Source organism: Ictidomys tridecemlineatus, chromosome 2, assembly GCF_052094955.1.
Source record: "Ictidomys tridecemlineatus isolate mIctTri1 chromosome 2, mIctTri1.hap1, whole genome shotgun sequence".
Lineage (NCBI taxonomy): Eukaryota > Metazoa > Chordata > Mammalia > Rodentia > Sciuridae > Ictidomys > Ictidomys tridecemlineatus.
Genome location: NC_135478.1, coordinates 91,056,970 through 91,083,330, shown reverse-complemented (window position 1 = coordinate 91,083,330; position 26,361 = coordinate 91,056,970). Strand labels below are relative to the sequence as shown.

Below are 26,361 nucleotides of genomic sequence, written 5' to 3'. Positions count from 1 at the left end.
GTGGCTCAGTGATAGAGCACTTGCCTAGCACGTGTGAAGCCCTGCATTCAATCCTCAGTACCACACACAAAAAATAAATCAATAAGGGCTGGGGTTGTGGCTCAATGGTAGAATGCTTGCCTAGCATGCATGAGGCACTAGGGTCGATCCCCAGCACCACATAAACAAATAAACAAAATAAGGTATTGTGTCCATCTACAACTAAAAATCATATTTAAAAGAAAACTGTGAAAAAAGAAAAATTTCAAAAATTACACCTTAAAAAAATCAATCAATAAAATAAGGGTACTATGTCCAAATACAATTAAAAAATATACTTTAAAAATGTTGTTAAATCTTAAAAAATGGGAGTAGCAACAGTTTAAAAGAATCACTGCTGATTTAATCAATCAATATGAGACATTATGTAGAAAATAAAATGTGAGGTCAATTTTATGACAGAATGTTGTAAGAGAAGAGTGCTCTGAGAGGTCATCTCAACTACCCCTTTAATACTTAAATTTTGCGGTTTCATTTGGTCTTTCATTTTTATGTTTTTTAAAAAATTAAACACAGATTATCAAAAAAGTATAAATGAAAGGTAAACATTTATTACTAGAGAAGAGAAAAATGTATACAGAAAGTCTAAATTCTTTCTCTTCATGCACTACCTTTGCAATAAAGTCCAAATACTAACTTTGAAGATATTGTCAAGGATAAATTTTTCTAAACACATGACTATCTACTGTGTCGTGGACTTTTTTTTTCATAGAAACTATATACTGCAAATATATTCTTATAGTTTACAAGAAGCTCAGAGCACTTATGTATAAACAAAGAAGACATTTCTTACTGCAAAATATTACTGAAGTTAATACAACTGTGTGGCTCTTAAGCATTTAATTACTTAAACAAAGGAATGAAAAAAAAAAAACCCACAAAATCATGAACAGGCATGGCTTTAAGATTTTTTGTATTCAATTCGTTCTACTTTCACATCATCTCCAATTAGCTGATAGACGTAAGTGACCACTGTAGATGCCTGGATATCCATCAACACAAATGAAGGAATAATATTTCTGAAAGAAAAAAAAAAGTTAGTATTCTGTACTAAAGAGAAACAGCACTATAAATCTCAATTTAAGATAACAATTTGAGGAGCTGGGGTGGTGGCTCAGTGGTAGAGCACTTGCCTAGCAAGTGTGAAACACTGGGTTCAATTCTCAGCACCACATATAAACAAAATAAAAATAGAAGTTCTATCAATAACTAAAAAAATAAAATTAAAAAAGAAAAGATAACAATTTGAACTAAAAAATCTGATTATTACTTACATACTCAAAAGAATAATTACCAAAAGAAGACTGCTAAAAAGTACACAGTTATTTAAAAGATTACATGTCTTTTATGAAATGTCAAACACACAATCATTAACTTTACTAAAGCCCCCAAATTTCTAAATTGTATACTACTTACGTTTCTAAGGCATTATAAGCGCCAGTGGCAGAACCTGGGTTAATGTAGAATTTATTTTCATGCTCAAATGCTTCAAATTTGTGTGTGTGCCCTGAGATAAGAATGTCCACATCAAACTGTCTCTGCAACAGGGCTAAGCTGGCCATATCTCCCCACGGAATAACTTGATGTCCATGGATCAGACCAATTTTGAACTGTCCCACAGTCACAACTTTCTGTTCTGGATAATTCAGATTCTAATATAAGAAAGAGATAAAGAAAACATGAATTTTATTTTTTGGTACTGGGGATAGAATCCAGGGGTATTCCACCACTGAGCTACATCCCCAGTCTTTTTATATATTTATTTTTTGCTACTGGGGATTGAACTCAGGGGCACTCGACCACTAAGCCACAGCCCTAGTTTGTATTTTATTTAGAGACAAGGTCTCTCTGAGTTGATTAGCACCTCACAGTTGCTAAGGCTGGCTCTGAACTTGATATCCTTCTGGCTCAGTCTCCCGAGCTGCTGGGATTCAGGCATGCACCACCATGCCCAGCCTCTTTTTTTTATTTATTTATTTATTTATTTATTTATTTATTTATTTATTTATTTATTTATTTATTTATTTATTTAGGCAGGGTCTTGCTAAGTTACTGAGGCTGGCCTTGAACTTATGATCTTCCTACTTCAGCCTCCTGAGTCACTGGGATTACAGGTGTATGCCTAGCAAAAACATGTATTTTAGAAATGTTTTTTAAAAAATCACTGTATAAATATTCAACCTTTTAAGGATGAGGAAACTGAGGCACAAATAGGTCAAAATAATTTGCCCAACGTTACATGCCAGTGAGTGACTAAGATCCAAATTCTAGTAGCACAGCTCCAGGGTTTGTGGATCTAGCAAATTAGAGGAAAAAAAAAAAAAGATTGAATTCTTGCTAATTAGACTTCTTTAAAATAACAGATGGAAACCCTGTATTTAATTAACCAGACCTGTATTCTAATTATGAATAAGAAGTTTGCCCCTGTCCTTGTTATTACTCTGGTCTTTGACTTTTATACCACCTATAGTTTATCCAAACTAAAACCACTAAAAAAAAAAAAAAAAGTTAAAAAAAAAAATAGACCATACTATGTCCATTTGGTTTGGTATAAAAGAACCTTGTTAGAGAGTACCAACCAAGTTAGATAATTTATGAAAAAGCTTACATTCCCAGAAGTGCAAAATAAAATTTTTATCCCAGAATCAGGTTTGTCTTTAAGTTACATTGGTAAGGGCCTAAAAATTATCTATTCTAATCATATTTACTAAAAGTCAAAAAGGAGAAGTAATTTGTGAAAAATCTCATTAATTATTGGGCAAAATCGAAACTCTAGAACGTTAGATTTATTAAGGTATAATTTACATACAGTAAAATAATCCTCTTTGGTGTATAATTTAATTTTTTTCAACTTAATGGGTTTTGATAAATGCATACAGCTGTGTAAGTACTGCCACATTCAAAATATAGAATATTTCTCTCATTCCATTTTAATTCTCTTATGCTTTATAGCCAATCCCTGTCAATAGAGTAGTGATGGGGTCTTATTTTACTTAAAAAGGATCACACTGGGTGCTTCTTAGAGAATAAACAGGAGGAAAGAAGGGTAGAGTGAAGAAAGTGGAACACAGGAAAGTGATGTGTTAGCTTGATAGGTCAGTAAAGGTGGTGATGGTGGTGGGGAGAAGTTCATAGCAACAACAAAAAAGAAACCAAATGATGGCACTACAAAAATAGTAACAAGGCCACTTTACTCAGCATCAATTTATTTAGTAGGAATAATTATTTAATGTGTTTGTGGGGTAGTTTACATCTGTGTAATATGGGTTGAGCATCCCTAATCTGAAAATCCAAAATCTGAAATGCTCCAAAATCTGAATCTTTTTGAGTGACCCACACAATGACACAGATAGAAAATTCCACACCTCATGCCACATGTTAGGCTTTCCTGAAAATGCAGGCACACTGAAAACATTGTATAAATTACCTTCAGGCTATGTGTTTAAAGTGTGTATGAATGAAACATAGTGAATTTCATTTCTAGACTTGGTTCATATCCCCAAAGTAAGTGTATAGAAATATTCCAAAATTCAAAACAAACCTGAAATCCAAAATAATTCTGGTCCTAAGCATCTCAGATAAATGATAATTGTAATTTTACAGTTGGAAATTTTTAAAAAGAGAGATAAGAGAAAAAGACCTTAGCAATACAGATACCCTAGTCTAAAGGAAAAAGCTTATATAAGTAAAAATTAAGAAGGGGAAATATCTGAGAAGGAAAGGCAAATACATCACCTCATCAAAGTCTCCTCTCACAATGTGAACATCACCAGCCAGAGTCTTGAGATAGTCATAACTCTCCTTGGTGCAAAGGTTTCCAGTGCAGAGAATGTGCTGAATCTTTCCTGGTACCAGGAGTTTTTTGAATTTAGCAGGTAAACTGTTGCAACGATGTGGGATGTGCAGATCTCCTAATACCAACACCAACTTTAAAAGTGTCAAGATGAGATAAAGCATATTAAACATGATGTCAAAAAATGACATTCTTGGGCTGGGGCCAGTGGCAGAGCACTTGCTAGCACATGAGAGTCACTGGGTTTGATCCTTAGCACCACACAAAAAAAAATAATAATAAACAAAAATAAACGCATGCTATCCACGTACAACTACAAAAAAAATTTTTTTTAAATTTCTCCATAACTCCCCTTTTAAATTAAATTTATCAGAAATTCCAGAACCTGATAGAAGTTGTTCATATAGTTTCTATCATGACTATTCAAATCAAAACACATAATAATAAATCAATCTTTTTTTTGTGTGTGTGTGTGGTGCTAGGGATTGAACCCAGGGCCTTATGTATTCAAGGCAAGCACTCTACCAACTGAGCTATATTCCTAGCCCCTAAATCAATAATTATATTTTGGTCATAAACAATTAAGTATACACAATACAGATAATCATTCTACCTATCAAGAATAAAATCAAGCATTCCAAAGTGACTTATTTAGAGATCTATAAATTATTCTGAATTAAACAAAACCACAAAATGAAACGTATAATACTGAACCCTATAGAACTGGGCATTTTGAAGGCTTATAGGGCAATTCATATTTCTGTAGTTGTAACGTAAAATTTATATCTTAATTCCAGAAGCATTATTAAAGGGGATTATTAAAAATTTAATGAGAGAGAAGTTAATTCTGTAATTGATGCATATACTAGGTTGTCAGTTTGGAGAATAGAAGCCAAAATTTACCATTTTTGTTACTTCCAACTATTAGCTATGCATTACAGAGGTACAAAAACAGCCTATGATTCAGAGTTACAATAAAGATGTGCTTATGAATTATAACCTTTTTTGATATTTTCACTTTCCTTCATTAGAAACTCTGTCATGTTTTTATTTCCTAGATTAAATTACCTATGTACTGTCAGTATAATTCCCAAACTTAAAAAAAAATTCACAATCTTTATTGTGCATTAGAGGATTAAAACAAAAAAGAAAAGTCAGTTAAATAAGTGATGAATTTAGCAGGAGGTAGTTTAGAGTTGCAACATAGTCTCAGAGGACAAAATCATATTTTGCTCTGAAATATAAAAGAATAAAAACCCCCACTTCTGTAAAATTTCAAGATTTGACAAATAACATTATATAATTTAGTCATTTAACAGAATATTGTTAAAAAAGATAATTTAAAAATAATTTCTGTCCTCAGCCAGGCATATTGGCACATGTCTGTAATCTAGCTATTTGAGAGGTTGAGAATTGAGGCAAGAGGAATCCAAGTTCGAGGCCAGTTTTGGCAATTTAGTGAGACCCTGTCTCAAAATTTTAAAAAAGGCTGGGGATGTAGCTCAGTGTAGAGTGCCCCTCAGAGAAACCCCCAGTTTAAAAAAAAAGTAATAATGGGGCTGGGGATGTGGCTCAAGCGGTAGCGCGCTCGCCTGGCATGCGTGCGGCCCGGGTTCGATCCTCAGCACCACATACCAACAAAGATGTTGTGTCCGCCGAGAACTAAAAAATAAATATTAAAAATTCTCTCTCTCTCTCTCTCTCTCTCCCCTCTCTCACTCTCTCTTTAAAAAAAAAAAAAAAAAAAAAAAAAAAAAAAGTAATAATAATATAATAAAAAAAATCTGCCCTCAAAAAGACAACATAATCAATTTCTTAATGTTTTTAGTTTAAGCACCTTCATTTCATACAGGATGTTTTCCCTTATAGACATCCTATCCATAAAGGTACATGCTTTTTCTCTGCCCTTTTTTCTCCATATTTTTTAAAAAATTTTTGTAGTTGTAGATGGACAGACTGCCTTTATTTTTTATTTGTATGTGGTGCTAAGGATTGAACCCAGTGCCTTGCACATACTAGGCAAGTGCTCCGACACTGAGCTATAACCTCAGCCCCCTTTCCCCATATTTTTAAATCGGTGCATTATAATTATATGCAATAGTGGGATTCTTTGTTACATATGTGTTTGCACATGATATAACAATTTGGTCAACATCCTTAACTAAGGCATGACTATTCCTCAATATTATCAAAGAAAATATTAAATACCTAATGTGATAAAATAATTTTGCTCCCACAGACTTTATAAACTGAAATTAATCAAAAAACAAAATGTGTAAATTAAAATGATTTCTAAAGCAAGTTTGATTCATCTGGCAACAAAAATAAAAATGACTGCAAAGGAAAGGAACTGTTATCAGGACCCAAAGTAACTGAAGTAACATGAGGTTACAAAATTAGCACATTTTAAGAGAAACTGTTAAATAAGTTTCTTCTTTATAGCTTATAAATATCATTTTATAGTTTATAAATATAGTTTCAGTAGATATTTGTGCAATGACCTGTTTCAATGGAGTGCTTAGTGGACATAAACTCTGTAGAACTAAAAAACTCTACAAAGTAGTTTCCACCCTCATTGGTAATCAATATAAAAACACCTTGATACAGACCAATCTTCATTCTGTTTTTTAATATTTATTTTTTAGTTATAGGTGGACACAATATCTTTTATTTTTATGTAGTGCTGAGGAGCGAACCTAGTATCTCACACATGGTAGGCAAGTGCTCTACCTCTGAGCCACAAACACCAACCCCTAGAACAATCTTCATTCTAAAGTGGAATCCTTTCAGATATGGATTGAAGTACATAGTTAATGTGGAAGCTGGCATATAAGAAAAAGATAAAAAATAGATTTTTATATTTAAAAATGAACAAATTCATAACAGTGTATATGTCTATTAGAGGTTGAACATGTTTGGGACTAATAATGAATGAACCATTCAATCAGAATGCACTAGAAAGAAAATTAGTCATGATACTTTATGACCGATGAACTAAATTCTTCAAAGCACTCTGCATTATCCTCACATATATCCAAGACTATTAATAGTCTAAAGCTACAACTGTATGAAGACCACACTGAAATTTTTTCAAATTAATTAAGGATTCTTATTAGGGCAGAATCCTCTGGTTTTCTGCTGGTGACAAAGTTATAAGGGAAAGAGTATCATATAGTATATGTTCAGGAGTGTCTTTGCCAATATTCCACACTTTGACAAATTAGGTTAGATACAGATTATAGAGTCTTTTAAGACAGCAAAAGATCCTGGATATGGCAGTCTTGTTAAATTCATATAAAGAAACAACCCAAACAAAGCATGGGAATTTGGTTACTTCCTATTTGACAGATCTCAAAAGGGTGAGAAACTCAGTCAGTAACAGCCACCCAACCACCATTGTTAGTAGGAGCTAAGAGAAGAAACTTACTCTGTGCCCAGCCTTAGTGGAATGAAGAAGTTGATTGCAGACAGGGGGATGGGGGGGAAAAAAAAGGATGAAACATGACTAGTGTTAAAAGAAAGCAACAAAAGGAAACAAATCAAAAAAAGAACAACAACAAAAAATCCCACACCAAATGAATATGCAAAAAATTGTTAATGATTTCTAATTGTTAAGAAAGAAAATGTTAAAAATCAGCTGTGCTCAAAATAATAACCAAAGAACCATTTGCTGTACTTTAAAACATGACATGAATGCTCACTTTTTAATAAAATTGCCTTATAAGTTTTTTTACTTTTCTATTTGATCTTGTTCTCCATGTTGACTCCCATCTCTTTTGTTTCTCTTCTGTTTAAAATTTTAGAATAAAGTTTTTAATTTTTAGAAAACAATTTGGAAATTCATTGGCAATAGCCTAAAGGTTAATCTCTTCTGGATTCTTGGGCTCTAATTATCCTTCAGGTATATTGGCTTTAATTCTCTTATGTTCAAAGTTCTAATAGTGAAAAACTATGCTGCAGCTGTTTTTTTCATAGAGGATGTATACAATACCATAAATATATATCAAGTGACAAAAATGTCAACAAAGATAATAAAGACAGACACATTAATCCAGTTAAAATTGGACCTTCCTGGTATCTAAATTTGCTGCCCACAGACTCTGGGCACTGTACAGTGTTAAATGTCTCTAAAATTCTTTGCCAAATAAAATGTTTTTACTCATAAAAGAATTAGCTGATGATAAATTTTGTTCAGTTCTTTTTCATATGAAAAGTCCATCTACCCCCAAAAGTGTTCACCTTTCTAAACAACTTCTGAAACATGAATTTGGAATCATGGCTGGAAAGTATTTCTTCTCCCTTGGATAAATGTCTCAACAGTACTGTAAATTGGAGTCTGTTTAGAAGCAAAAAGTCAAAAGTGGGATTAAAGCCTTTGTTAATAACAATAATAATATTATTACATATTTTTGGTACTGGAGGTTGAACCCAGAGCTCCCTACGAGTGAGCTACACCTCCAGCCCTTTTTATTTTTTTATATTGAGACAGGGTCTATCTAAATTGCCAAGGCTGCCTCAAATTTGCCATCAAACCCCTGGGATTACAGGCATGCACCACCACACCAGGCCAGGATTAAAGCCTTTAAAGAAACAATTATACAATTCAAATTTTAGACTGTCACCTTATAAAACACCTTTTGAAAGGTACTATTTGTTATAGAATAGTAACAGTATTAAAAATGTAATGATCAGAGAGAAGTTCCTCCAGTTAAACTCCACCAACACAAACATCAAGAATATCAGAGTTCCTCTGCCGACAGTTGACATTTTAGAGAGCCAAAGACACCTTAGAAAATCTGATTACAATTATGAATCCTCTACAGCAGCAGCTCCCCAGTTTTTATGTAGTTTGGTGTTTTGTTTGTTTTTTCGTTGTAGATGGACATGATATATTTTTATAATGTGGTTCTGAGGATCGAACCCAGTGCCTCACACGTGCTAGGAAAGTGGAATTAAAGTGGGAAAGTGCTCTACCAATGAGCCACAGCCGAGCCACAGCCCAGCCCCTGTAGTTGGGTTTTAAGGTTAGCAACCTGTGGGGGTGATGGAAGACAGCCTGAAGCTGGATGGGGAATCATGGGGAAATACGATGCAGGAATGCGGTAAAGCTCCCTAAAATACCCCTTGGCGCCAACTCTGGCTCTCTCTCCCACCCCAAAAGCACATGTCCACAAAATTTTCCAAATAATTTCATGGAATTCACACACCCATCAAGGAATCCTGCTCTAGAGAGTCGCCCCAGGCACTGCCTTCGGAGAGCAAGGGCAGCTGCGTGTCATTCCAGGGGCAAAGAGATCGGCTCTCGCTCCCTTTGCCTAGATGGCAAACTTGAACGGCCAGTGAGTTCTGCGGAGACTTCCCGTTAGGCACTGAGGTCAGCTTTCGCCACACAGGGTGGCGGCCAGCACACCCCAACCAGCTGGAAAGGAGCAGGGCACGCCTGGGAGCGGAGGGGGCCGCTGGAGGTGCCGCCCCAAGGCCCTCCCCACTCCAGCGTGCCGAACTCGTGACAGAGCAGGCAGCTGAGGCCCTGTCCACCCGCAGACATCCTCTGGCTCCTGGGGCCCAGGGGCGAGGCCAGCACCGCCCGCACCCAGAGGTGGCCGCTCCCTTCCTTTCCTAGCCCTCCTCCTGGGCCTTCCCCAGGCCGGCGCCTCGGCCGCGCTCGCCAACGCCTCCGGGATGGCCCAAGCCCTCGCCCTGAAATCCCCCACGGCTCCCAACGATGCAGTAACCCCGCCGATAGCCAGGCCCGGGTCACCAGCGGCGGTCCTCACCATCCTGTCACCGGGCTCCGCTCAGTCACCAGAACAGCAGCCACCCTCTTCCTCAGGTTCCTCGGTGACCCGCCCACTTTCCTCTCAACCAATGAAAAGCGAGGTCGACTGGAGACGGCCCTACGGGGACCCGCACAGTCCTTTTACCGCCGGAATGCGAACCTGTGTTTTGAGAATTAGTGGAGGCGGAGTGAGAGTGGGAGGAATTGAGGCTGCGTAGCTTCGAAAAACGCGGACAACATCCGGGCATTTGGGGCCAGCAAGCTAACCTACGCCTTACAACCCTGCCTTTCAGCAACCGCAGCCATGCTGAAGTGCGGGATGAATGGCAGTCAGGTGAAAGGTGGAACAGCCTTTTTTGCCTCCCTATGTAGAAGAGGAAAAGTCTAAAAAGCCAATGACGTGTCTTCAACTGTCGCCTCATTCTTTCCCTTTGCCTTTGTGCGCCAGCGCTGAAGTCGCGTCCTGACCACTGCCTGTCCCCACGAGGGCCCTGGGGGCTTCTGACGGCAGGATGAAGGCCCCTCTCCTTTGAGGCGTAGTGTTCAGTACTGCGCAGCGTTTGGGGAGGAGTGGGGAGAAAAATAATGTGTGGACAAAGTATTTTAGTGCCCAGAAAAAAAAAATAAGCCTGCTTTTTTGCACAGATTCAATCTTTTTTTGGTACTGGGATTTTTTTTTTTTTTTTTAAGAGAGAGAGAATTTTTAAATATTTATTTATTAGTTTTCGGGGGACACAACATCTTTGTTTGTATGTGGTGCTGAGGATCCAATCCAGGCTGCACGCATGCCAGGCGAGCTTGAGCCACATCCCCAGCCCCTGGTACTGGGGATTGAACTCAGCACTGGACCACGGAGCCACATCCCCATCCCTTTTATTTTTTTTATTAGAGACAGGATCTCACTGAGTTGCTTAGCACCTTGCTGTTGCTAAGGCTGGTTTTGAACTTGTGATCCTCCTGCCTCAGCCTTCCAAATCGCTGGGATTACCACGCCCAGCAGATTGTATGATTTTAAAACCACTAAATCACCTTGAGTCTGTTTCCTCATCTGTAAAATGGGAACCTTAGCAGCACTTTAGAAAAGCACTTTCATGAATAGGGTTTGTTGTAGGCATGAAATGGAAATTAATATAAACAAAAGGGAATGTATGGAACTGCTCTTCATTGTATATGGCCCTTTAAAAATGGAAGTTAATACAGAAAGCATTTAGAAAAGCAGTGGCTTTCTATAAATTGTAGCCTGAAAATGGTCATTGAAAACTATCTTGTATTGTGCCTGGCTTCATTTGTGTTGAAGACAAATATAGGAAAATAATAATGAGCAGGAAAGGAAGTACAAGTTCCCCCATTGTTACTTGTTCCCAGAGTACTAGGAAATTGTCTTTAGCAGTGTGCACCGTCTTTTTCAATAGGTAATTTTTAAAAATATTTTTTAGTTGTCAGGAATCTTTATATGTGGTGCTGAGAATCAAACTCAGTGCCTCACACATGCTAGGCAAGCGCTCTGTCACTGAGCCACAACCCCAGCCCCATCAGTAGCCAATTTTCTGTGATTATTTAATTTTGCTTTCCTTCCTAGACTGTAAATGTGATGAGGGCAGGAACTATACTTGTCTTGTTCATTACTGTATCCCAGCGCATTGGGCTGTATTTGGAGTCTAGTAGGTGATCAATACATATTCATTGGGTGAATGAAAGGTCTGCATCAGGCAATCCAGGAAGCAAATGTGAAGAGACACATGTCTCTTTTAAAATTATTTATTTATTTAGGTCATCCCATCTTTCCTAGTTTGCACACTTGTGATTCTTTAGCATTGCAATTTGAATTCTGGGATTGTTATTTCTTTTTTATGTTCTTCATTAGATTGATAGGTCCATCCATTTATATTACAGCATAGTTTCCTCTATTTGCATAGTTTTTACTTATTCATAATTTATAAGAACATTAATGGTATTAACCCAAGCCAGACCAATATTTCATCCAGCCCTAGCCTCTCTAACAGGACATGTAAGTGTGTTTGATGGGAAAGTCTGACATCTTCTATGGTAAAATCTGGTATTTCCCCATGCTAACCTCAGGCAGAGATGAATACTCTTAATTTCCTCTCTCGTAATGCATTTAAAAAAAATTAGTTGTAGTTAGACACGATACCTTTATTTTATTTATTTATTCATTTTTTATGCGGTGCTGAGTATCAAACCCAGCACCTCGCATATACTAGGTGAGCACTCTACTGCTGAGCCACAACCCCAGCCTCTCTGGTGATGCTTTTTGACATGACCAGCTGTGGAGTTATTAAAACATTTAAAATCATCCTCTCCATGCCCTTTTTCCATATATTTTTTCAAATAGATTTATTTAAACTAAGTTGAAAAAATGCAATAGTATGGAAATTTCCTTGCCACAACAGCTCCACACAATACTGCAGACATATAGAAGAAAGAATGTCATTGAATTTTATACACTCATTCTGCAAATTTATTGAGCTCCTACTATGTGATGGCATTTTGCCAAAGGCATTATACTGTATTTCTTAAAGCAATGTGTCATTAGTCTAGAAAATGTTATATGGATCAGTTGAACAATTTGTCTGTCATTAAAGAATTTGTCCCTAGATATTTGTATAAAACATGCAAAAACCAAAAGTCAAAACATCCTATTTTGATTAAGGAAATTGTTCCAATATATGCAGGAGAAGGAATTCAAAAGCATTATTTCCAGGTCAATCATACCACAAAAATTCAGCCAAAGATGAATCCAACATATTGCAATAAACCCCTTTTGAGATCTTGCACTTTGATTTGCATTTGTTCTGATAGGACTTGACATGAAACAGAAGTTGAGATCATTATGGCTAACTTGAATTTATTGGAAACCAAGGAAAAGCTGAATGTTATTACCGTCTATACAGTCCATGAATTAGAATGAATGGTAGAACCAGGCTGAACTATGTGTTGCAAAATAGGCAACAAAGTGTGGGTAGAATCGTTGCCATCTATTTCCATATTACCAATAGTTGGTTGATGCGTATTATCTACAAAACCAAAAGCCTCTATTTCTCTCTCTAGGAATTAGACCCACAGGGCAGGGAAGAATTGTTCAACTGAAGAATCTGTTAAAGAATTTGACCTGCAGGAACAAATTGTTCAGTAGATTCCACTGATCTTTATGAATTTATCTTGAGTCCTCTGCTTGATGAAGTAGCCCTGTGGTTTGTTTTTGTTATTAGAAAGAAGAAATGTAAACAGTGCTTTTCTTTTTCTCCATAGTGTTTGGGAAAGCAATCCAGGCTTTATCCCGAGTGAGTGATGAGCTGTGGCTAGACCCCTCTGAAAAAGGTGTAAGTGTTACCAAAGTAAAGCTCATCCCACATACAAACCAATGTCCCAGAAACGAGTTGGGGAGAAAGAAAGGCTTTATTTAATGTCCAAGAATGGGGCAAGAGGGCGCTCTGTTGGCACATCAACTTCTCAACTCCAGGGGCTTCAGTGGTTTGGGATATAGGACAGGAATAATGAGGGAGAGAGATAGGCTAATAAAAGGAAGAAAATTCATATCTTTTCTGGGAACAGGTAGAAATCTTCCAGGAACTTGGGGTGCCACCTCTTTTTACTTCAGTTATGTCTGGTGTTTCTGGTGATGGTTTCTTTAGCCTTGAAGTGGGAGAAAAGAGGCTAAACAAGTCTAGTTAACCCTGCGTCATAGTTTTGGGCAAAACATTTCTCAAGTGAACAACATGTCTACATGCAGAGCTGAGTGAAAACCTGATCCAAGGTTAAGGCAGCAAAGGAGAAAGTCACAATTTGGAGGCAGAGAGGCCAGAGTCTTTTCATCCTATTCCAGTCACCCATTGGACATAAGCACACCCAAGTGAAGAGTCAATGTTTTCAGCAAAAGTGGCCTTCAAGTCCCCGAAAAGTAACCCATACAACCTATCATCATAACTCACATGTCAGAGATGATATCTACCCCAAAGCTAATGGAGGCTAATTATTTATTAGCTTTGAGGAGGCTAATAATTTATTTCCATCTCTGTGATCTCCAAAATCAGTGATTTTTTTAAAAAGTCAACTAAGAGCAAGAGAATCTGGAGGGTTTATTTAGGTTTTTCTCTGGTAAAATAAATAAGAATGTGAAGTAATAGATCATGCAGTAATACAGAAATGTTTAAAGATCCTAGTCCAGATTGAATGGGACCAGGAAATTCAGAAATTACAGTTATCCCTTTCATTGTTCACCTTTATTTTATATATCTCAGTCTACTTAGAGCACAGGAAACTTGAAATCATGCAGAAAAACATAATTTATTCAAGTCAGAAGTGATACACTGGTGATCAAGAGACTAGATGTGGCCTGTAGAAATATTCTGTGAGACCTACACTGTTGTTTGTTTTTTCATGGAGGGGCTGGAGATGTAGTTCAGTGGTAGAATGTATGTTTTTCATGCACAAGGCACTGGGTTCAATTCCAGCATACTCCCTCAAAAATTGAAATAATTTCTAACATTTAAAAATTGTGAGAGTCCACATAAAAATCTGAATTTCCTGCTTCTCTTAAAAATGTAAAAGACCCAAGACTGGGATTGTAATGCAAACAGATAAATAAAATTAAAAGACCTGACAATTTTGGGCTTACAATCACAAATGGAATTAGTTAACCAGAACTAAGTAATGGTTTTTCTCCCTTAGATGAGGTATGAGACCACCAATTTACTATAACTCCTTTTTATATCACCTTATGCCACTTTATCCATTAAAGTTAAAGCCCCTGTGGGCATTTTCAATTCCCCGTGGGCATTTTCATTTTCAATTTAATATAGATACATACACATATGTATGTATATATGCAAATTCAATATACACTGAATGGTGTAGTCCATAGTTAACATTTCATGGTGTTATAATTGAACTTATTTAACCAGGATATTAAACATAATTGAATTTAAGTATTCAACTATCACTTAAAGAAAGTTGGTTTTCTCCTAAATAGCTCTCTTATTTTTCCCAGCTTGCTCTAAGATCAATGAATTCTTCTCGATCGGCATATGGATGTGTCCTATTCTCTCCTGTATTTTTTCAACATTATCAATGGTCAACCTCAATGAAAATGAATGATAATGACAGAGCATTGAATTTAAATTGCAAATTGGGAATGAAGGTAAATATAAGTAGTCTTGGGTTTCTCTTGCATTGGAAAAATATTTATTATATAGGATATAACATATATTCTATACTTGGTAATTCAGATGGCATGCAGGACAATTCTGCTTATTTATGAATATTACATACATCCTTGTTAGTTTTAAAGAAACAGATAAAACAACCATATTAGGTATGTTCTTAATATGTATAATATGTTTGTGTTACAGTCAATTCTACCCATCTTTAGATGTCTGACTTCTCTCGAAAGAAATGTAGAAAAGTGCAAAATATTCACCAGCTCTGATGAATGCAAAATAGTTATTCAGTTCTTCTGCAGGCATGGTAGGTGTTCAAAGTGGTTTAAATTTTTGTGTTTTCTTCTTTTTGTGTGTGTGTGTGTGTGTGTGTGGTGCTGGGGATTGAATCCACAGCTTTGTGCATGTGAGGCAAGCACTCTACCAACTGAGCTATATCCCCAGCCCATGTTTGCTTCTTAATATGATTCTTGTTTAGAGTATTCAGACTCTCAAGATGTCACATAAACATTGTTGCTTAGGATTTGTGTAGTTATGTGGTAGGGCAGTTGTATTATCTTAACTGTCTCTGTAGGAGTATTGTAAGATGATTGGTATTAATTATTTCCTTCTTATGACTTGTGAATGGCACAAGCTTTACCTACATACAAACTGCTATTTTAAAATGCTTATTTGAATTTAAATTGGTTACTCTAAAATTGACTGATTACTCTATGGTATTAGTCACAAATGCTCCTAGGTAAGAACAGAAAAAAAAAATGCCTGCTGATATTGAAAGTGTCTAGGAGTAGAATATTATCAAGCTGGGGCTGAGGGAGGCCCAAAGTCACAGAACTAATAAATCACAGAGCCTGGATTTGAATCCTGCCCACTTTGGGAGCCAAAGCTTGCATTTATTCTCTCTGTTACACCAACCTTTCACATTTCCTGACCTCAGGCTTATAAGCAAGATATTAAAATGTTGTACTGACAGGACTTTTGCATTCTTTTTAAATTTTTTTTAGTTGTTGATAGACCTTTATTTTATTTGTTTATATGTGGTGCTGAGGATAGAACCCAGTGCCTCACACATGCCAGACAAGTGTGCTATCACTGAACCCAGCCTCAGCCAAGGACTTTTGCATTCTTAACATGTATGGCATACTGATTCAGAATATGGACTCTGAATGCCACAAAGCCTAGGGTGAAATCTGGTTCTGTCCCCTCTGTGGTAAGACCTACAGCAAATTATTTTATATTTTGTGCCACTTTTTCTCAGTATGTAAAATGGAGCCATAATATATGTTAGTATCAGCCTTCTATGATTTTTATAAGGATTCAAAGCTTAGTAAAGCATTCTTTTATTTATAAGAGAGCCTGTATATTCTGTAAGGGATAGCGTTAGTTATATTTATTAGGATCACTGCTATTTTCTTTTAAGTTAACAGGAAGAATTTTATGTTTTAAAAACATATCTGATGGTGCACACATTCAAGGCCAACCTGGGTAATTTAATGAAACCCTGCCTCAAATTTTAAAAACTTTAAAATATTTATATTTTTGTTATAGATGGACACAATAACTTTATTTTATTTATTTTTATGTGGTGCTGAGAATCAAACCCAGTGCCTCATGGGTGTGAGGCAAGCATTCCATCGCTGAGCTACAACCCCAGCCCCCAACACCCCACAAGAAATTTTTTTAAAAAAAAAGGTGTTGGGGATGTAGCTCAGAGACAAAACACACAGGTTCAATCCCCAGTACTGCACACACACACATCTCAACTTGTGATATTAGTCCAAATCTTTTTTTGTAATAGAATGACCTTAAGGAAGGTATCTTACTGTTACATTTTTCTTTTTTTTTAATATTTATTTTTTAATTGTAGTTGGACACAATACCTTTATTTTATTTATTGATATTTATGTGGTGCTGAGGATGCCAGGGCCTCAAACGTGCTAAGTAACTGCTGAGCCATAACCCCAGCCCCTTTACTGTTACATTTTTCTTAAGTTTTTCTTATGCTTATCATAACATATTTAAATTTCATTGTACATTTATAATCCTTATTTTTTCCTTAGAAATACCAATGGTTTGATATTATTTTCCCTTCTCTGAACTTTAGTTCATCTGATAGCAGAATCATGCAAAGAGTATGATTACAACACAGAGCATGTCTTAATATCCCAAAGATGTGGGTATGAATTCATTCCACTTCATCTTAGCTTCTTGCAGCACATGAACTCTCCAAACTTTTGTTTTCTTCTCTGGAGAATGGCGATCATCTTGCCTACCCTCACATTACAGGTCGCACTGAGGCTGAGGTAAACTTGCTTATGTGAAGCACAGAGCTGGATTAAGTAGTTGTAGTCTCCAGAATTGTATTGCTCAGCAAATTATGCTTGCAACTTTACATCAATAACCTGCAGCTTTACATCAATAACCTGGTGAATCTAACCATAAACAACATTCAGAACAGTGATTTTCTACATTGTTTAGCATCTGCTAATAAATCAAAGGATGACTTCTATCACCAGTCCTTCATATTTCCTTTTGCCCTGGCCCCAGAGTTGCTAAGAAAAAGTCAGTAGGTTGTCCCTAAAGAACATGCTGTATACAAACACCCTGCTGGTAATTCTGTCCTGGCTCTAGGAGCTAGATCTCCAGTAGAGAGGGGCTTCCAAAAGAGAGTGTACTTTTTTTTTTTTTTGAGGGAAAATAAAATCTGATTCATGCATGTATATTACTGAAGTGAAGTACAAAGGGCTGGACTCAAAGTCTTAAGCTTTCCTCAAAGAGTATTCTCCAAGTGTACTAATGACTCAAAATGATTTTAAAGAAAAAAAAAACATTTGAATAACTTACTAGATTTGAAGGTGTACCAGATTGCCTCTGAAATTCCAAACTCCACAAATATAACATCTCTATCATAATGGTTGGTCCTTAGCTGTACTGCTTCAGGTTCAGAGAGTTGTCTGGATCCATTGAGAGAAGTTCTAAGTTGAGCTTATGGAGTAGCAAGAACTCCAGCATAGGATCAAGTACCCATGGACAGGAGCACTGGTCTTTAGAGTGGTCCAAATTATCTGTAACTTGTCTGAGTTCATGGCCTAATAATGAGCTTATGTCAGAATTTAAGACAAATACATTACTAAATCTTCTCTTTAGTTTAGCTGTTGTTTGTTTGATTGTTGTTTTTAAAGAGATGGGGACTTACAATGTTGCTCAAACTCCTGTTCTTAAGCAATCCTCCTGCCTTAGTCTTCCAAGTAGACAGAGACAGGTGCATGCCACAGTGCCTGGCTTTTTTTTTTAATAGTAAGATGGTGTGTGTGTGTGTGTGTGTGTGTGTGTGTGTGTGTGTGTGAGAGAGAGAGAGAGAGAGAGAGAGAGAGAGGAGGGGGGGAACATATTGGGGATTGAATCAATACCACACATGCTAGGTAAGTACTCTACCATTAAGCTATGTTCCCATCCCTTTTGTTTTTTATTTTGAGACAGGGTCACACCAAATTCCGAGGCTGACTTGAACTGAGATCCTCCTGCCACAACCTCCACTAGCCCCTGCCAGTAGCTGGCATTGCCTGGCTTAATAGTTAAGACTTTCTTCTTTTTTTTTCTTTTTTTTTTTTTTTTTTGGATTGAACTCAGGGGCACTAAACCACTAAGCCCCATCTCCAGCCCTTTTTCTTTAATGTGGTGCTGAGGATTGAACCCAGTGCCTCACATGTGCCAGGCAGGTGCTTCATCACTAAGCCACAATCTTAGCCCCTAATAGTAAGACTTTCTTGATGAAGGAAGTAAATTCTGGTGAAAACTCCTCACCTTATTATAGTACAGTACTTTGTGGTGTACTAAAGTTAATAAGTGACCCAGAGAGAAAACAAATTTTAAAATTTTTATCTAATTTGCATTCTATGAAAGAGAATTAGTATTAGACTAAAAGAACTAGTGAAGTGAAGCCAAATTGTTTCTAAAAGGACATAGTGGAATATTCTTTGGGTGAGAGGCAAGGGGGAAAGATTTTCTGGCTAATGATGTCCCATTGGCAAGTTTCCAGTAGGTGGCAGTGGAAGGTCATTCTGAAAGACGAAGCACTGTGAGCCAAGGTGTAGGTTGAGAGCATTCAGGGCCTTTCATAAGGAAAAGGAAAAGGAAAAGGAAGGAAGTAGAGGAAAAGGGAGGCTCAGGGATAGTGGAAAAAGACACTCCTCAGCCTGAGCCCTCACCAGTGTTCACTTGATCCAAATGCTATGTGGGTAAGAAGGTGCTTTGATACGCATGGGCTATTTCTCAAGACTACCTAAGACACAGTGATGGAAGTGGCTTCTGTGGGGGCTAAGGCAGGAACCAGGGGAGGGCGACTTCCTTTTCACTTGCTGTTCTTTGTTATCTTTGAATTTGATTCTACATGTACCTATTATCATCTTGCCATAAGTGACAAGAAAATATTTTAAAAAACAGGTAAGAGATGTCAGTTTTTGAGCTTTGTGCCTTCCTAAAAAAGCCACCCTTTAATATAGGTCAGATTATATCATTCAAACTCAAAATTCTCAAATAGCTCCCGATTTTGCTCAGAGCAAAAGCAAAGATCTTAGAATTGACTCGTAAGTTTGTCCAGGATCCAAAAGCCGTGGTGTACTTCTTTCCAGGGGTGCATGTCCTCCTCCATAGCCTATCATTTTACACATTTATGTTCTTATTGTCAGTCTCCCTTACTAGAATGTAAACTGTGAGGACAAAGACTTTTGTCTGATTTTTTCTCTGATATTTCCAGCTTCTAAAAATCATCCCTATGTGGTATATTACAAAAAAAAAAAAATCCCAAATTATTTGTAGTCTCTTCTTCAAAAGCTGGGGCATGTTTCCCCACTTTGAATCTTGGCTGACTGGAAACTTGCTTTGATACTAGAAGAACTCATTAGAAGTGATTTTGTTTGAGTCCAAGCCGGGACTTCAAGAGGCCTGTCAGCTTCCACCACTGAGAACCTTTCCATCAGCATGAGAACAAGTGTGGTGTGGCCTTCTAGAGCACTCCTGGCTAGGTGGGGAGAGGCCTCAGCTGTCCCAACTCTCCCACTTGTTCCTGCTGAGGCCCAGATAGGGAACAAGGCCATCCTACATGATCCAACCACAGCTAAGCCCAGCCTAGGCCAGAAAAGCCCTCAGCTAAATTGTGGGAAGTAACAAGTGCTGGTTATTTTAAGCTACTAAATTTTGGAGTGATTTCTTCTCATGTGGTCCGAGCTGGTTAATACAGCCAGATACACACTCAGTAATATTAAGTTAATAAATATTATTTTGTTATGAATTCAGCAAAATAAAAAAGAACAATAAAACACCAAACATATAAGTTGAGAAATGTTTCTAGTGAGTCCTTTGATTCTCACTGCAACATTATTTTATTATTATTATTTGGTACTGAGGTGCTCCACCACTGAGCTACAAACTTGTCCTTTTTATTTTTTATTATGAGACAGGGTCTCCCTAAGTTGCTGAGGCCTCAGCTTACTAAGTCACTAGTATTACAGGCATGTGCCACTATACCCAGCTTCAGTGTAACATTATTATGCTATAAAATTATAGCCCCCTGGATTTTATTGCATGGGTTCTGTATGCAAACCCCCTGGATTTTATTGCATGGGTTCTGTATGCAAATAGATTCATAGTTTTAATTGTAATTGTTAAAATTGTATCACCTTGAAAAGTCACGTAACCTCACTGAGATGCAGTTTCCTCTTCTGAGATTAAGCCTCTACACTATAGGGATATTTCGAGGATCACAGAGGATGTATGTGAAATGTGTGCTTCCTAGCATATTCATTTGAGGGTCAGACTCATTCTGGAGGAGCATCCCTAACCCAAAAAATCTGAAATCTGAAGGGTGCTGAGGTCTGAAATCCAGTTTTCAGATTAGGGTTGTTTAACCTATAAAGTCTATGCAAATATTTCAAAATCCCCAAAACTCCCAAATCTGAAACACTTTGGGTCTCAGCATTTGGAATAAGGGATACTCAATTTATGTTGCTACCTCTCTTTTTCCTCCAAAAGGAAAATAATTCACAGACCAGATGTGGAGGTCTAACTGCCAAAAGTCCTGTCTGAAAAATTAATCTGGATAAGAGAAGCTGAAAGAGATGTGGTCTATAGTGGCCGGTGACTGTTTTACAAATTAAGGAACTGTCTTTCAGAGGATTTGGGGTTCTTCACTGCCTCCCTGGTCCTCGGTGTCATGTTGCCTGGAGTCCACTAGGGAGCGGTAACAGATCTCATTGAGGAACAGTGCTGCTCCGAACTTCGAGCACCTGCCATATAGCAAATGTTACTTTATTTGTGCTGTCAAAATTAAAGATACAAAAAAATCTGTTTTTCTTGTGCTTAAAATGATTAAGAGTTTGCTTTGTTATTTTTAAGGTATTAAAAGAACTCATAATGTGTGTTTTCAAGAAAGCCAGCCTTTGCAAGTTATTTTTGAGAAGAATATGTGTACTAATACACTGATGATTCAGCCAAGGTAATGAGTTTTATGTTGTTTACTTTTCTTTTTCTGAATATAGTATGGCCACAGGATGAAAAAATAATGCCCTACTTACAGGTTTTTTTTTAAAGCTAAAACTTGACTTAGAAAAATCACTTTACAGGGTCAAAAGGAAATTTGATATAATAGATGATAACTGCCTGATGATAGCAGCAATAATTTAGTGGCCACGAAAGTTCTAAAAATATCCTATCATGATTTTTTACATCAAGTTCTATCAAAGGAGAAGAATATATATTATCTCATAATACTTACATTTATATGGTACCTATCTAAATCTTAGAACATACAGCAGCAGGAAACTTTTTAAACACTTTAAATGCAGACTGATTTTATCCCTAAGTGCTTTTTTTCTCTAGATAATGAGTGAAGTATTTTGTCAGTGAAATTACACCCAGTTTTTGCTGTGAGCCAAAGTTTATTTCATCCTTATTCGTGTGTGTGTGTGTGTGTGTGTGTGTGTGTTCGCACATGCACTCACGTGTGTATGTGTTACTAAGGATTAAATTCAGGGGTGCTCTAAAACTGAGTTATATCCCCATCCCTTTTATTTTTTTAAGACAGGGTCTCATTAAGTTGCTGAGTCTGGCCTCAAACCTGTGATCCTCCTGCCTTAGCCTCCCAAATTGCTGGGATTGCAGGCATTCACTACTAAGCCTGACTTCTTATTGTTTTGGGTTTTTTAAAAATTTTTTTCTGATTAGTTATACATTACAGTAGAATGCATTTTGACACATCATAAATAAATAGAGTGTAACTTCTCATTTGTCTGATTGTACATGATGTAGAGTTACACAGGTTCTTTATTTTTTAAATTACAAAAGTTTACACCTATTCCTTTTAATACATCCAAATATATAGAAATGTGCAAAGGAAATAATGAAAGTATTCTCTGCCACCTCCTGTCCCACTTGGCAGTCAGGTCCCCTTTATTAACAATTTTGTATTTCTCCCTATTGTTATAAATCTCTATTTCCTTAATATCACCTACTACACATATATAGTTGTTTGTTTGTTTGTTTGTTTGTTTGTTTTAAGAAAATGTTCTACTCTCTATATTGTTTGGCCACTTGTTCCCCTACCCACAGTGGTAGAGATGGAACCTGTGGCCTTGTGCATGCTAGGCAAGCATTCCACCATTCACCCACATCCCCCGTCCATGACTTGCTTTTTTTTCTTTTTCTTCCACAACTTACTTTTTAAATCTTAGTATATAATTGTGAGCATATTTCTATATCAGTTCACTTAAATCAATCTTATTCTTTTGAATGATTACATAATTTTTCATTATATATCTGAGCCATGATTTGCTTACTCTAACCTCTTGATGAAAATTTAGGTTGTTCCAACTTTCTGCTGTCATAAATAATTCTGCTAGCAGGACACAAGATAGTGTATTCATCATTTCCCCAAAACTTAGTGCCTTCAAAGTCAGACATTTTTTAATTCTATAGTAACAAATGTGGCTTAGCAGGGTGTTACAGGCTCAAGGTCTCTCATGAGGCTGAAGTCAAGACATTGCAAGGGCTACAGTCTCATCTAAAGGCTCAGTTTGGGGAATTCACTTCCAAGCTCATTGCCAGGGCTGTTGCGAAGACATGTGGTTATTGGTAGGCCTGGGATCCTTGCCATATGTGCCTGTCTATAGCTGCCTAAGTGTCTTCACAAATGATAACTGCTCTGAGCAAGTGAGAACACAGACAGTACTGGCAAGACAGAGGCCAAGGTCTTTTGATCCTGTAATTTCACAATTTTTGTTTGCCATCTCATCACTTCTTCCATTTTCTCTGTGTTAGAAATGAATGTAGGTGCTGGGGTTGTGACTCAGCGGTAGAGCGCTCATCTAGCACATGTGAGGCTCTGAGTTTGATCCTAAGCACCACATAAAAATAAATAAAATAAAGTTATGTGTCCAACTACAACTAAAAAATAATAATAATAATAAAAAAAGAAATCTACCCCATGTTATTTAAGGGAAAGAGGTTAAGGGCGTGAACATCAGGAGCTGGCGATCATTGGGGCCATGTTATAGGCTACCTAACCCAGAGTCCTAGAAATGGAATTACTGGGTCAAAGGCTTATACAAATTTTAAATTTGCATAGATACTATTAAATTGCCATGTGAAGTTTGGGTCAGTCTTCATTCCTACCAAAATATAGGAGAATTCTTCTAAGTAGATGATATAATAAATCTTTAAAATGTCTGCAAATCTAATAGGTAAAAAAATGGTATTATTAGATATTCTTTATGGTTGTGTATTCCTTATTAGTAGTGAGCTTGGGCATTTAAAAAATGTATTTATTAGCATTTGGTTCTTGTATGAAGATAGTTGGCTTCTTAGCGGCTAGGGGTGTAGCTCAGTAGTAGAGCACTTTGCCTAGCACTTGCACAAAGCCCTTGGTTCATTCCCAGAACTGGTGGGGGGAAGGAGAGGAGGAAGAGAAGGAGTTGTATAACACCCCTCACCACCTCTCCCTCAACAATGAAAAAGTTCTCAAATGAACTTGGTTGGTGTTCCTGACATTTAGACATCAGTAAACACTGCTAAGCTAATGTCTAACATCAGGTTGACACCAAGATTGCATAAATTCTAAGAATTTCACTTTTATCTAACAACACTTCAATTTCAAAAGGAGAGAAGAACTTGTAATGCAATCTTTGAAAAAACAACCCAACTAAAAAATGGGCAAAGGATTTTAATAGACATTTCCTCAAAGAGGACATTCAAATGGCCAATACACAGGTAAAACAGATAAAAAGTCATTAGGAAAATGCAAATCAGACTTTAAATCTGTGTGTTGTGTTATCTGTGAGTTATAGCTCAGGAAGGCTGTATTGAGCACTTGGGATATCCAGAGAGCCTTGAAAGCAACAGACAAGAGGTTGTCCAGGAAAATAACAAAGTAAAAGAAAATACAGGCAGCAGGCTGCTTATCAAACTCCACCCCCTTAACTGGGCCTCCAGCATAGTTCACCCCAGCTGTATTTAAACAGCTTCATTTTCGACTGTCTCCCTTTTCAGTCTGATCTCAGATCAACTAAACAAATGGACTTCTATATGTATATACACACACACATAATATATGTAATGTGGTGTTTTTGTTCATGCTGCAGCTGTCAGATGTATTTTGCTATTCTCTTGGACTTCAAATGAAATTATAATTTAAAGATATACTAGACAGGGGCTGGGGATGTGGCTCAAGCTGTAGCGCACTCGCCTGGCATGCGTAAGGCCCGGGTTCGATCCTCAGCACCACATACCAACAAAGATGTTGTGTCCGCCAACTAAAAAATAAATATTAAAAATTAAAAAAAAAAGATATACTAGACATACGACAGTTGACATATAAGAAAGAAAACAGGCCTTTTGGGTACATTTTCTTAAGCGCAGGCCAATTATTAATTTCCAGATTAAAGATTCAAGTCCCAATTAACAAGGATGTCTTTTTGTTTGTTTTCCAAGTGATGTTAAAACATTTCATTACATTTTGTAGACTGCTTGCTGAGGCGATTGTTCTTTTTACATCAAGTCAAGAGGAGGTCACCCTTGCTGTTACTCCACTGAATTTTTGCCTCAAGAGTTCTAGTGAGGATTCCATGGGTAAGGATAATATCTGTTGCCTTGCTTTGATGGATTCTCCTTCCTGGCTATCTTCATTGCTAGCCTTGCAGGGCATATTAATAGCATAATATATGTATCTAAAAAGCAGTAAGATGTAGAAAGATCATAATTTTTTAAGAGACCCAGGACATTTAACATAATACTGATTAAAATATTTGGTTTTGAAATTCAGGTTATTTTAAAATGAAGAGAATGGTTACTGAGGGAAATATATTTTCAGTTAAGATTTTAAGGTCTATTTCTTATCTTCTATCACCCTGTGTGTTTAACATAAAGAAAAGCAAAGAGGTCAGCAATCCATAGATGATTTGTTGTTGTTGTTACTGGGGATTGAATTCGGGGGCACTCGACCACTAAGCTACATTCCTAAACCTATTTTGTATTTTTTAAATTTAGAGATAGGGTCTCACTGAGTTGCTTAGCGCCTTGCTTTTGCTGGAGCTGGCTTTGAACTCCCGATCCTCTTGCCTCAGCCTCCCGAGCCGCGGGGATTACAGGCATGTGCCATCGCGCCCAGGCTCTTGGAGATGATCCTGACTAAGCAAGAAGAGACAGTAACTTTTAATTAGAAATGTTAATTACTCCATTTAGCAAATACACGGGGCAAAAATGTGTGACCACTCCTCAATTCAGCTGTTCCTAGCATTTCCTGGCGGCGTGGGGCGCCTTGCCTGGAGATGCGGCCGCGCTCCGGCCTCGAGTCTTCAACGCTGGGGCGCCCGCCTGCGGTGGGGTTTTGACCGTGAGTGAAAACCCGCGGGGTCTTGGGAACTTTTTGACCCTAGATCTTTTGTTTTCGGTGAAGTGAAGGGAGGAACGGTATCATTTTAAGGGGAAAAGCCAGCAGAACCAGGCTTCCATGGGGTCGGTGTGTGCCAGGGTGGGTCCTAGAGCTGCCGCTGCGAATTCATTTGATCTTCCCAACAACTCTAATGTGGCGCCGTGGCCGTGGCCGATCAGCCCCCTGGAAATGGAAATCACCAAGAGGCACCCGGCACCACGTGAGCGAGGCTTTGGAGCCCTAGCGCCGGGGAGACGTGTGCTAGTAGGGTGCGCGGGCGGCGTTTGGGGGAGACATCGGCGATTTCCGCGCCCCACGGCGCCGCCCAGGGTTCAGGGTTTGTGCCCACTTCTCTGGGCTTTGCCCTCGGCGCCGGGTCTGCGGTTCGACCTGGCTACTTGCTCACGTGTGCCAGGACTGTTTGCAGAGACGGTGAAGGGCTCAAGACTGCCACCCCAGGAAGGCCAAAGCTGTCAGAGCCGGGCATTCTGCGCAGGTGGCAGTCAGGGAGGGGCCCCTGGAAGCTTTAAAGAAAGCAGGTGGCATAACTGGGGCAAACCAGCTTATTGTTAAAGGTGAAAAACATGATCGGCAACTTAGGCCTTTCTTGTTCTATCTCAGTACTCTTTATTGAAGTTGAAGCCCAGAGGAA

The 26,361-nt window shown here is 37.7% G+C and overlaps 2 protein-coding genes across 5 annotated transcripts in view; one reads left to right on the top strand and one right to left on the bottom strand.

Moving 5' to 3' along the window:
• Nucleotides 1-568: 568 nt before the first annotated feature.
• Vps29 (VPS29 retromer complex component) lies at nucleotides 569-9,753 on the bottom strand. Of its 4 annotated transcripts, none has more exons than XM_078039176.1 (6): nucleotides 9,610-9,688; nucleotides 8,072-8,168; nucleotides 7,260-7,337; nucleotides 3,775-3,966; nucleotides 1,456-1,691; nucleotides 569-1,058 (listed from the first exon to the last, which is right to left on the bottom strand). In XM_078039176.1, exons 2-6 carry the CDS (start codon nucleotides 8,093-8,095, stop codon nucleotides 941-943), a joined length of 648 nt encoding a protein of 215 aa, XP_077895302.1. In that variant the 5' UTR covers nucleotides 8,096-8,168; nucleotides 9,610-9,688; the 3' UTR covers nucleotides 569-940. The 4 variants fall into 4 exon arrangements, with proteins under 4 accessions (XP_077895302.1, XP_077895303.1, XP_077895304.1 ...); XM_078039177.1 differs by having other exon boundaries at nucleotides 7,260-7,271; nucleotides 9,610-9,686; XM_078039178.1 differs by lacking the exon at nucleotides 9,610-9,688 and adding an exon at nucleotides 9,040-9,107.
• Nucleotides 9,754-9,819: 66 nt separating this feature from the next.
• Nucleotides 9,820-26,361, top strand: part of Rad9b (RAD9 checkpoint clamp component B) — a 33,842-nt gene continuing 17,300 nt past the window's right edge. Inside the window, exons 1-6 of the mRNA XM_040289482.2 lie at nucleotides 9,820-9,952; nucleotides 12,882-12,952; nucleotides 14,620-14,769; nucleotides 14,981-15,095; nucleotides 21,182-21,281; nucleotides 24,801-24,907. Coding sequence (XP_040145416.1) covers nucleotides 9,916-9,952; nucleotides 12,882-12,952; nucleotides 14,620-14,769; nucleotides 14,981-15,095; nucleotides 21,182-21,281; nucleotides 24,801-24,907 — 580 coding nt within the window. The 5' untranslated portion in view covers nucleotides 9,820-9,915. The remainder of the gene's footprint in view (nucleotides 9,953-12,881; nucleotides 12,953-14,619; nucleotides 14,770-14,980; nucleotides 15,096-21,181; nucleotides 21,282-24,800; nucleotides 24,908-26,361) is intronic.

Coding starts and splice junctions, on each gene's coding strand:
- Vps29 (XM_078039176.1), bottom strand. CDS start 8,095: ATGTTTCAGAAGTTGTTTAGAAAG. Junction 7,338..8,071: donor TTCAGAAGTTGTTTAGAAAG/GTGAACACTTTT, acceptor TTTTAACACTAG/TCATGTTTCATCCTTTTTTT. Junction 1,692..3,774: donor TGAGAGGAGACTTTGATGAG/GTGATGTATTTG, acceptor TTCTTATATTAG/AATCTGAATTATCCAGAACA.